At 37.2% G+C, this 11,454-nt stretch overlaps 1 protein-coding gene across 2 annotated transcripts; it reads right to left on the reverse strand.

The window, feature by feature from the left end:
* Positions 1-1,286: 1,286 nt before the first annotated feature.
* Positions 1,287-9,990, reverse strand: LOC127165948 (uncharacterized). 2 transcript variants are annotated; one of them, XM_051110978.1, is made up of 9 exons: positions 9,804-9,990; positions 7,276-7,376; positions 4,480-6,982; positions 3,306-3,495; positions 2,767-2,794; positions 2,406-2,612; positions 2,069-2,262; positions 1,911-1,947; positions 1,287-1,731 (listed from the first exon to the last, which is right to left on the reverse strand). In XM_051110978.1, exons 2-9 carry the CDS (start codon positions 7,373-7,375, stop codon positions 1,685-1,687), a joined length of 3,306 nt encoding a protein of 1,101 aa, XP_050966935.1. In that variant the 5' UTR covers position 7,376; positions 9,804-9,990; the 3' UTR covers positions 1,287-1,684. The 2 variants fall into 2 exon arrangements, with proteins under 2 accessions (XP_050966935.1, XP_050966934.1); XM_051110977.1 differs by having other exon boundaries at positions 3,306-6,982.
* Between the last annotated feature and the right edge of the window lie 1,464 nt (positions 9,991-11,454).

The raw sequence follows: 11,454 nt of genomic DNA on the forward strand, positions 1-11,454 counted from the left end.
TAGTTAACATGAACTAATAATGAACTGCACATATACAGCATTTATTAATCTTTGTTAATGTTAATTTTAACATTTACTAATACTTTATTAAATTCTTGTTAACATTAGTTCATGCACTGTGAACATGAACAGCTGTATATTTTTATTAACTAACGTTAACAAAGATTAACAAATACAGTAACAAATGTAAAAGTGTTACCAAGCTTTTAAACATCTCGAAACCAGCCATTTACAAACTTGATTTCATTATCAGTGTGAAAAACAAAAGTAACACGGTTATGTGCAAGAACAACAAGTCACTCACGAGATGAAATTGTTTCGCTTACCTTCGACTCTTGCAACAGGAGAAATGAATCGTAGCTCCTCTATCCAAGAGTAGTTGTTGCTGCGCTCTCATTCACCGAGCAGCGCCACAGTGTTTCGGTGCGCCGCTCTAATTTACCCGTGTAGAACGATGCGTCGCATTAGTTCCACTTTTGGCGCTCGTGTGTAAAAACTTAATAAATTCATAATTGTTTTATTTGGTCAGCACGGGGGGGCCACAGGGGTGGCCAGGGACATGTCTACAGAGGCACGGGCCTCCCTAGGCCTCCGTGTAGAACCGCCACTGATTTACAATATATTTTATAATCAGACTATGAAGAATAGGCCTGTAGTCTTTTAAAGAGAGCACGTCTTCAAGTCACTTTTTAATAGATTAAAATCTGACATTTAGCAACAATGTAGTATATGACTTTCTCTTTTAAAATCTGTCAAGGATTTGGATTTTTTTTTTTTTTCTTTAACTGAGGATTTCTGGGTTTTTAGAGATGTCTAATAGATTTGTGTTCACTGTATAGGCTATTCTGAAGTACTTTGGGGCCATTTTTACCATTGCTAAATGTTTTGAGATGCCTACTAAGAGATAGCGCCACCTTCCAAAGAGATTTTCACAGTTCAGTTGCTCAGACTTACAACATTGTTTATTTACAACAAATTTTTTATTTAATTTTTTTTTTTTTTTCAGAATACGGTCTGTACTGTTTTCTTTTTTTCTTTTATTATAAATTTAGAAAATGTTTGCAAGCATCTACAAAATATGTATTGTTACTTTACAGCTTTCCCCTCTAGATGGAAAAAGGGAAATTAAACATAAAATAGCATAAATTAACAAAAGGTAAATGAAAATCAATTGTGAATAAATTATTTGCAGGTAAGTCTGAAGTCACAATGGTCCACTGATGAGAAAAAAAAAAAAAAGAGAGAGAGTGAGAAAGACAAATTTCGTAATTATACACCATTTTTATTGATTTAATAATGTTTTATATCCCTTTGTCTTCAGGCAATGGTGCAGAAATATATAATTCATCAGTAAACATGACAGCTACTTTAATTTATCACATAAATGGTTTCAATTATTACAATAATTACATACATTATATACAATTATATGCTAATCAGACTATTACTTTTTTTTGCACACTTAATATTAATCATTTGTCAAAAATCTTTGAATAAAAGAGAGTACAAAGAACAAATGAATTTGTGTAATCCAGAACATGAAGCATTGCTTTGTTTCTCCCTTAACCAGCAAGTCTTTTTATTTATGAAAGAATGGGGAAAAACAAGCTCTATTGTAGATGGAGAGTGTGGGTTGCCCTCCTTTATTCTAAGCCAGTTATCGACCCTCATCATATCATGGTCTTCACCATGACCAAGGTGGATTCCAAGCTGATTTGTTGAGTAATTTGTCTGTTTCAAATAAAAAAAAAAGACTTTTAAGGCATATTACTGAGCATGAGGACATACAGCAGAGAAAACAGAAATCATAAATAAGATTTTTCACATTAAAACAGAAAAGGTTTAATTTACTTTACAGAAATTAAATAAAATAGACTATATTTAAACACAAAAAGGGTCTTTAAACCTACTTTGACGTGGACATATTTTGACACCTTTTTTCCTCCCCTGTAGAGAATCATCACAGCATGAGCACAATGAGCACATGATGATACTAAGTAAACAGTGATGTTTTTCAAATGACACATTTTAAAGCAGTTCTTATATTTTGGAGCATCTTGTTAAATACCTGCTGTATTAGCCAGTTCACAACTTTGTTAGTGGAATCTGAATTCTTCTGACACTTCAGTAATCCTACATCCTCATAAAACAGATAGTCCACTGTGAGTATGTCTGTCCTGTTGACATATTTGCTGCTGTCTGGGACCGTTTTCTCTGGGTCAAATGTGTGATGAAGCACCACTAGAACAGCCAGTTTAGTTTCTGTTCAAGGACATAAACTTATTTAATAAAAAAAAATCTGAAATGTTCATAAAAGCATTACATTGAGCCAGAGTATGCTGTGAGCCAGAGTAAATGAGAAACTATATTTAAAACCATGATGATGATGATTATGATAAACAAACCTCCTGTATATTGACTGAAAGTTTTCAGTGCTGCATCAATGTCAGTTCCAACTCGAGAAACAATAGGGCAGAAACCCATAATAATGTCACTCTTGTCCACTGTGCGAACTTCCCTCAGATCCTCAATTTGGGTTTGTAGAGTACTAATAATGTGTTTGTGTGACATAGCTGTTTTTCCAGTCAAAATGGAGAAGACTGTTACCTCCTCTGGAAAATAAATTGTGATGGAATTAGTACAGATATGATTTTACAAAAATGGATGACTATGATAATTAAAATTAAATAAAATTAGTACATTTGTTCTTAAAAATCTTAAAACATACAGTATTCAAACATCTGTTCTTCCAGGTGTTATACTCACTGTTAAATATTGTGTTCCTTGTACTTTCCTAAAGGAAACAATTAATATCATTAATATTACTAACAAAATGCTGCTGTAAGAAACTACAGACTGCCCAGACTCAGATTCCACTCCACAATAGATGTTTGATCATGCTCATTTCCCAAAATGGCTTAATTATTATAGAGAAGATGTTATGTTGCTTCACCATTTGGGATGTTCACATCTTGAGCTAATGGTGATCAACTGTAGGATGGGAATGGGTGTGGGACACCATCTCAGACAACTAGATGTCAGAACTTCATTAACTGTTACGACAGGAGCAACTTCATTTAAATTAAGGGTAGTAAATTGTAACTGTATAAAAGGTTTGAGCTTAGGATGTTTGGAGTTCATTCAGTTCGATTCCATTGAACCCAAGGTACTAAGGTACTACATGTACTTTGTCACTGCTATGCTGCATTAAACATCTTCATCAAGATCTTCAACATCCTCATCACTGTACAATAAAACACTCCCAAAAATGTCTTTTGTTAGTATTTAATGAATAAGCATCATACCGCTCTGATGTTGGTTGAGCGTGTAGTAGCTCTGGTGACATCACTGTCTACGGTGTAGTTCAGCTTCCCCACAGCTGCATATTTCATCTCATATTCAGTGTCTGGACTGAGATCTGTCAGAGTGACTGTGTCATGATTCTGAACAGACTGAGATTTCCAGTCTTTCTCTTCCTTCATTTTGTACAGTAACCTGAGCTCTTCTGTTGCAGGACATGCTGGAGACACCTTCACAACCACACTGTGACCACTGATCTTTTCAATGACTGGACAAGCTGGTTTTAATGGAGGAGTAAAGCAAATGGCTTCATCAGATCCATTCTTATAGAGAAGAATGCAGGAACCAGGATGAATTGTGTGCTCTTTTGAAGTGACCAAAAATGTTGTGGACTGATCACCATGTAAAAGCATCAGCTCTTTAAATATTTCTAAAAGTTCTCTCATTTTCTCCCTGACACTTCCCGTAAGCCATGTTTGAGGCACTGCTTTAGGTTTCTTCTCAGAGTTTCTCATCATTACTGAAGGTTTCAGGAAATTTTCTTGATCAGAAAGCAAGTCATCTGGCAGATCAAGAGAACTAAATGTGTAGCACACCAGATTTTTTACTTCAATATCTGACAAAAATGTGTCCAAGTTATTATTCACTTCAGCTCCAGAGTCACACAGTTGTTGAAGAAACTTATTAACTGAATTTGATTCTTTTTCTTTCACTGTGATCCAGTCTGTCAGATAGCTTTTGTTAAATGGAGACTCATTATGAGCTTGCAGAAGGTCTATCAGAGCACTAATATCTTTTTCACAGGTTTGAATTGATTGAATCACTGATTTAATTCTGTTACTTAAATCTTGTTTGTAGGTTTGGCAGTATCTCATCATGTCTCGAATCTTCCTGTGAATTGCACTGAATGTGACTGCACTGTTGTCCTGCATAAGTTCACTGCACTTGTTTTCAATCAAGTTTAGTATTTCTAAGACAGACTCTGTGGCATCGATGAGTTTCTTGTCTATGACTCTGAGATGAATGACATCACTGTCTACGTTGTAGTTCAGCTTCCCCACAGCTGCGTATTTCATCTCATACTCAGTGTCTGGACTGAGATCTGTCAGAGTGACTGTATCCTGACTCTGCACAGACTGAGATTTCCAGTCTTTCTCTTCCTTCATTTTGTACAATAACCTGAGCTCTTCTGTTGCAGGACATGCTGGAGACACCTTCACAACCACACTGTGACCACTGATCTGTTCAATGACTGGACAAGCTGGTTTTGATGGAGGAGTGAAACAGATGGGTTTATCAGATTCATTCTCATAGAGGAGAATGCAGGAACCAGGATGAATTGTGTGCTCTTTTGAGGTGACCAAAAATGTTGTGGACTGATCACCATGTAAAAGCATCAGCTCTTTAAATACTTTCAAATGCTTTTTCATTGTCTCCCTAATGCTTCCAGTGAGCCATGTATGAGGCATTGCATTATGTTTCTTCTCTGAATTTCTCTTCATCATTTGAAGCTTCAAAAATTTTTCTTGATCAGAAAGCAAGTCATCTGGCAGATCAAGAGAACTAAATGTGTAGCACACCAGATTCTTTATGCTAATATCTAACAAAAATGTATCAAAGGTATTGTTCACTTCAGCTCTAGAGTCACACAGTTGTTGAAGAAACTTGTTAACTGCATTTGATTCGTTTTCTTTCACTGTGATCCACTCCATAAGATAGCTTTTGTTAAATGGAGACTCTTTATGAGCTTGCAGAAGGTCTGTCAGAGCACTAATATCTTCTTCACAGGTTTGAATGGACTGAATCACTGATTTAATTCTGTTACTTAAATCTTGTTTATAGGTTTGGCAGTATCTCATCATGTCTTGAATCTTCCTGTGAATTGCACTGAATGTGACTGCACTGTTGTCCTGCATAAGTTCACTGCACTTGTTTTCAATCAAGTTTAGTATTTCTAAGACAGACTCTGTGGCATCGATGAGTTTCTTGTCTATGACTCTGAGATGAATGACATCACTGTCTACGTTGTAGTTCAGCTTCCCCACAGCTGCGTATTTCATCTCATACTCAGTGTCTGGACTGAGATCTGTCAGAGTGACTGTATCCTGACTCTGCACAGACTGAGATTTCCAGTCTTTCTCTTCCTTCATTTTGTACAATAACCTGAGCTCTTCTGTTGCAGGACATGCTGGAGACACCTTCACAACCACACTGTGACCACTGATCTGTTCAATGACTGGACAAGCTGGTTTTGATGGAGGAGTGAAACAGGTGGCTTCATCAGATTCATTCTCATAGAGGAGAATACAGGAACCTGGATTGTTTTTGATTTCTTTTGATGCAACAATAAATTTTGCTGGCTTACATGTTTTTGATTTGATCAGGTTTTTATAGATTTTCAAGTTACTCTTCATAGTTGCTTTGATTTCAGAGGTGAAGCCAGTTTTTTGCTTGGAATTAGGTGAATCCTCACCATTGTTGTCCATTGTTGAAGGATTCAGGAAAGCCTTTTGTTTAGAAAGGAGCACATCTGGCCATTCAAATGATGTAAAAGTGTAGCTAACCACATTTTCAACTTCCAGATCCATTAAAATTTTATCTAGATTCTCTTCCACTGTGGCTCCAGAATCAGTCAGTTGTCTAAGAAGTGTTTTAATTATGACAGATTCCTGCTCTTTTTCTTTTATCCATTGCTGAAGATCACTTCCTCTGAATGGACATTCTTCATGATCATGCAGAAGCTCATTTAATGCTGTTTCCTTTTCTATATCACCACGGATTTTTGGCAACAGAGAGCCAAGTTTCTTCATGAAACTTAATTTATAGATAAAGCAGTTTTGCTTCATATGGATTATTTTGTCACAAAATTTGGCAAAAGCCAAAGATGGCGTGTCCTTCAGAAGATCACTGCATTTCATTTCAGTTGTACTCAGTGTTTCAAATACTGATTCAAGATTTTTTATTAGACCTATGCTGATCTCTTTTTGAAGTTTTGCAGCATGTGAATGTAGTTTGTCCAGGGGATAAAGCCACACTCTCAGTGGAACTGCAAGTTCCTTGTTCTCTCCCATAAGTTTTGGAAGATCAGCAAAAACATTTAGAGCATCTTCAAAAGAGGCTGGGTTAGACTGCAACTGGAAGTCTCCATAAAATGTGCAACTGAATTTTTGAACTGCAGTCTTCTGCTTGTCATTCAGGCTCAGATCAATCTGTGCGCCTACTGAAATTCCCTTTAGTTTATCAAAGGCAGCCTTTACTTCTCCTTCTACTGTGCTTTTGTCTTCATCTGATGCAACTTCTCTATCAAAAACAAAGCAAGCATTTGCTCCATACAGCACAGCTGTCACCACATGTGTGGCTGTATCATTATCAAACGCTTCATAGTGAGCTATATTTCCAGAAGCCAAGTGGTTCATGGTCAGTTCTTCAAACTTGGTGGTTGAATGATAATGTAGGGTCAGTCTCTGTTGTCTGAATGACTTCTTGGTGTCACTGAGATACTTGGCCGCTCCTCTAACATTGATGAGTCCACTTAAAAGGCTCAGCTTTAGATAACCATCTATGTTCAGTAGGTGAGATTTTTCCTCAATGGAATCTGAAGCTGTAACACTGAAATCTGTATTAATTTGAGGATGATGCCGTATACTCTGCTGCAGCTGCTCTTTATCCCATAGTGTGATTCCTTAAAATGCATCAAAATAGAAAAATAAAGGATTAATCTTTAAGAGGAAAAAATATGTATATGTATTTTAAAACTGCAACTATGGCCATTTTTCTCCTTTCTCCATCTTACTAAATTTTGTACATCATTACTCTCACCGCAACATTTATAGAAAACGTAAACAGGATAAATATCTACATGATAACAACATTTAATCAATATATCATCTTGCCTATGCAAGACTATTATTTATCTGGATGTGCAAGAGAGTTTTTTATTGTCAAGAGTAAAATGTTTTACTCTTGATATGGTACCTGGTACGAGTGCATCTTTTCTGCAGTCATACAGCATTCCCAGCTGGAAGGGTCTCCCCAGAGCTGCAGTTTCAATAACATTCACTCCCACTAAATCCATACTGAAGTCAGGGATAGGAGGGAGAAACGGCAGACCAGTATTACTGTTATTTATTATAATAAACAAACAAGTCAAATTATTTAAAGCCTGACTGTGTAATGAAAACAACAATTGGATAAAACCATCTTTTGCCCCACTGGGTCTGGGCTGTGTTGTCACTCATCTTACTCAAAGACTATAGAATACCCAAGACGTTGGATGGGGAAAAAAATACAATATGGTTGCTCTGTTGAAAGGAAGCCCCGCCTTCTGAATAAACGAGTCAATCGGTAATCTGTAAAGTCAGCGCATCACTGCAGCTGCTGTTATAGTAGTTCCCATGTTTCCCCATTGAAAGAGATAGGAGCTGCATTTGCATCCCTGAAAGGCATTTCAAAGATGGCCGCCAAGTAAAATGACTTGCCTTAAAGGGACTTTGCCTTATTGTATGTTCATTGGTCAGAAGCATAAGTAAATTATGTCACACAAATTTACTTCTTTACATTTTGGTGTGATGCATTGAACATTATTGCCACAATTCATCACAATGCAACATTGTCTTCCTGTCTCACATACTGTAGATGAGGTTTTGCTGAAATTATAACAAAATGACTTGTGATATAGCTGGGGCTAGGCAAAAAGGGGTAATCCAAATAGACAGGCTAGAGATCCAAAGGGCTGGAAGCGAAACAGACTAAAGGAAATAACAAGGCTCGAAAACAAGACAAGGAATAACCGGCTAGAAACACGAAAGAACTAGGCTAAGGAGTAACAAGGAGGCTCCGTAAAGATGCAAAACACAATACAATACTCGGCGAATCGTGAGAGGAAGTCCAAGGCTTATATCCACAAGTTTGCTATGCCCCATGAGGCCTTGAATTTCTGTCTCTGATTAATTAATTTGCCCACTGAACAGTACCATTAAATGCCAGTACAAATATCAATATGATGTAATAGAAGAACAATGTACACATATATTAATTGCATATAGAATATATTTATTTTTCCTGAAATAATTTGTATTCTTCATATTACTTGTATGACTGGGTATTTAAAAATGTAATTATTAAATAGGCCCAATGAAAATTAAAGGGAATCGCGCACATTACTGGACAGAAAGTGAGGCTTCTACGAAACAGATTTCTATGTTAACAAGCCTCGAATCGAGTCACCGGCCAGATTCGTGACAGGACCGATATGGTTCCCCAATTTTGAACTTCCAAAATGCAGTTTAAATGTGGCTTCAAACGTTTCCAAATGCGGTTGTAAACAATCCCAGCCGAGAAAGAAGGGTCTTATCCAGCGTAACGATGGGTTATTTTAATAAAAATAATACAATTGAAATACTTTTTACTGCCAAACCCTTGTCTTGTCTTACTCTGCCTGTACTATTTTTGTTCCGGTTCGTGACAGTTAGAGTATGTCGAAAAACTCCCATCTCATGTTCTCCCTCAACTTTGAATTCGCCCTTTATCGCTGTTTTACCTTTTTTGTTAAGGGTGTTTGATCTTCTTTGCATGTTCACTTTGCAAAGACTGGGTCGGTACTTCTGCAGTGATGTAGGATTATTTTGATATGATTTTTGAAGTTGAGGGAGAAAATACGATACTGTCTTGAGTCAGAATACACAGAGTTCAGGGAGAGCAAGGAAAGACGAGCATTTGAGATTAAAAAGTATTTAAATTGTATTTCTTTAATAAATAAAAAAAACGAAATAAACGAAAATCCTTTCGCTAGATAAGACTCTTCTTCCTTCTTCCTGCATTTGGGATCGTTTGAAGCCGCATTTAAACTGCATTTTGGAAGTTCAAAATCGGGGCACCATATCAGTCCATTATATGGAGAAAACTGCAGAAACGTTTTCTTCAAAAAACATAATTTCTTTACGACTGAAGAAAGACATGAACATCTTGGATGACAAGGGGGTGAGTACATTATATGTGAATCTTTGTTTTGGAAGTGGACTTCTCCTTTAAAGGAAACATGAATGTGAGCACTACATGAATGAACCCTAACCCTAACCCATAATCCCCCCCCACACAGATCCCACTACACAAACCAACTAACTATACTAACTAACTAACTAACGATACTAACTAACTAACTATACTAACTAACTAACTAAACTAACTAACAGTGGGGACCCCAATAAGACTTTAGTTTAAGCACTGCAGTGTGCAAACAATGGTTTCGAAGTTTAGGGCGTTTTGTGTCATCAGCCCTTTCTGGTGTTACCCTATTTACATTAGAAGTACTTTAAAAATAACTTTTCCTCTGTAACATATGATAGAACTACCACATCAATGATGAAAGCACAATAATATGTTCAAATGCATAGAAAATTAAGCTTCATGTTGAGGTCATCACTTTTCATGATTTTTATAGCAAAACAACACATTTTGTTGCAGTTGCTTAGCATGTACTTTAGCATGAAGCTATTCATACTTACCTACGCTCTTTTTCCTGCCTCAGCTGTGCAATTCACACGGAGAGAATTTTAAGTATTCAACTTAGAGCTGGCTCATGAATAAGTTCTGACATTGTGTCTTTTCCCTTTTAAAAAGCTTTAAACAAACTTGCTGTGATTTGTGACTTTCTCACAGTGCTGAGTTTAACACCAGGAACACATGCATACTTTCATTTTCACTTTAGCTGCAGTTAAACGCCTCTGACTTACAAATCAGTCTAACCACCCTGGATATGTCAGCGGAAGATTGACATCAAATAAAATGACAAAAACTTTGACCGACTACACCACCTAGAGTATAACTAAGACCCCAGGAACTCACTATTAAATTTGGTTCGTTGTCAGGGGATGGAACAGTGGGAAAACAACACCGACAAAAGATTCAAGCACAAAATTATTTTTTACAATCAATGGATCAAAAAGGATAAAAAGAGTTAAAGTCCAAAGTCCAAAGTCCAAGCTCAGTAAGTAGTCCAAGTTAAAAGCGATTCCAGCTGAGCAGCAAAGTCCACAGCTATCGTCCTTTTATTGTCATTTCTCACAAAGACAACAGGAATGACGTGCTGGAAAATAGGAAAAACATCTGCCAGTATCCAGTGTACAAATCTCACAGCACTCAGTTTCCAGCCAATTTATCAGTCTATTCAGTAGAAGTACCACACAAAATTAAGAATCAGCCAATACAAAAGGCACTCATTTTTAAAAAGTCATCCAATCCAATCATATCCAGGGTAAACTTTTACAGCCGCACATCCAACCGGCTCACGTGCTGCTCGCTCGACGGTGCCCCGTGAACCACTAACTCCGTCTGTATTCAATCACAGGGCGTGTATACTCGTACAGCCATAAGCCATCTCGCCACCAATGAGGGGCTGTAGTATGGAAGCAGATTAGACTCATTAATAATTCACGCAAAAGACACGATGCACACATGCGTGTCCCAATTCACATGCATGAAAATAATATATTTATTCACAAAAACAATTCATGTGCACAAAATAAGAATATAAATTCATAAAATACTGTAATATTTTAGTTATTTATTGGACTTGCTGCCACCACCTTTAATTCTTGCCAGTCAGGTCTGGCACTTAAGAGACAACACACTACCACAACTTAAGAAGTATTCTGTTTTTATTCAACCCAAGGGGGAAAACGAAGGATTGGCTAGCACACACCCCAGAGCCTCAAGACTACAGGATACCACATGAATTCACTCTTTTCTCTAGTGACACTCAAGATCATTTACAAACAGTGGCACTTCAACTCATTTAGAACCTTCACATCACACACGTGTAAAAAAAAAAAAAAAAGATATCTTTCCCCCGAGAACTCTTTAGGCTTCGGTCACACCCACCCTCGCATTCCCTCTCAAATAAAGGAGATCAACTTTATTTCATACAAACACTAATAAATATGCATAGGAAAAAGACTTAAAACCACTTAACTTGCCCCTCCCGACATGGAGGGGGGTGAATTCCACACAGTCTCAACGCGGTAGAGAGGTTCCACAATTTTTCAGTACACTCGAACAGTCCGAGCGTCTCAATATAACGACGTAATCCACTCATGTATCAGCGCGATCCAGCAGTCCAACACGGTCAATACAAAAGTAAAGTCCAGCACGCTCAAG

This window comes from Labeo rohita, chromosome 5, assembly GCF_022985175.1.
Source record: "Labeo rohita strain BAU-BD-2019 chromosome 5, IGBB_LRoh.1.0, whole genome shotgun sequence".
Lineage (NCBI taxonomy): Eukaryota > Metazoa > Chordata > Actinopteri > Cypriniformes > Cyprinidae > Labeo > Labeo rohita.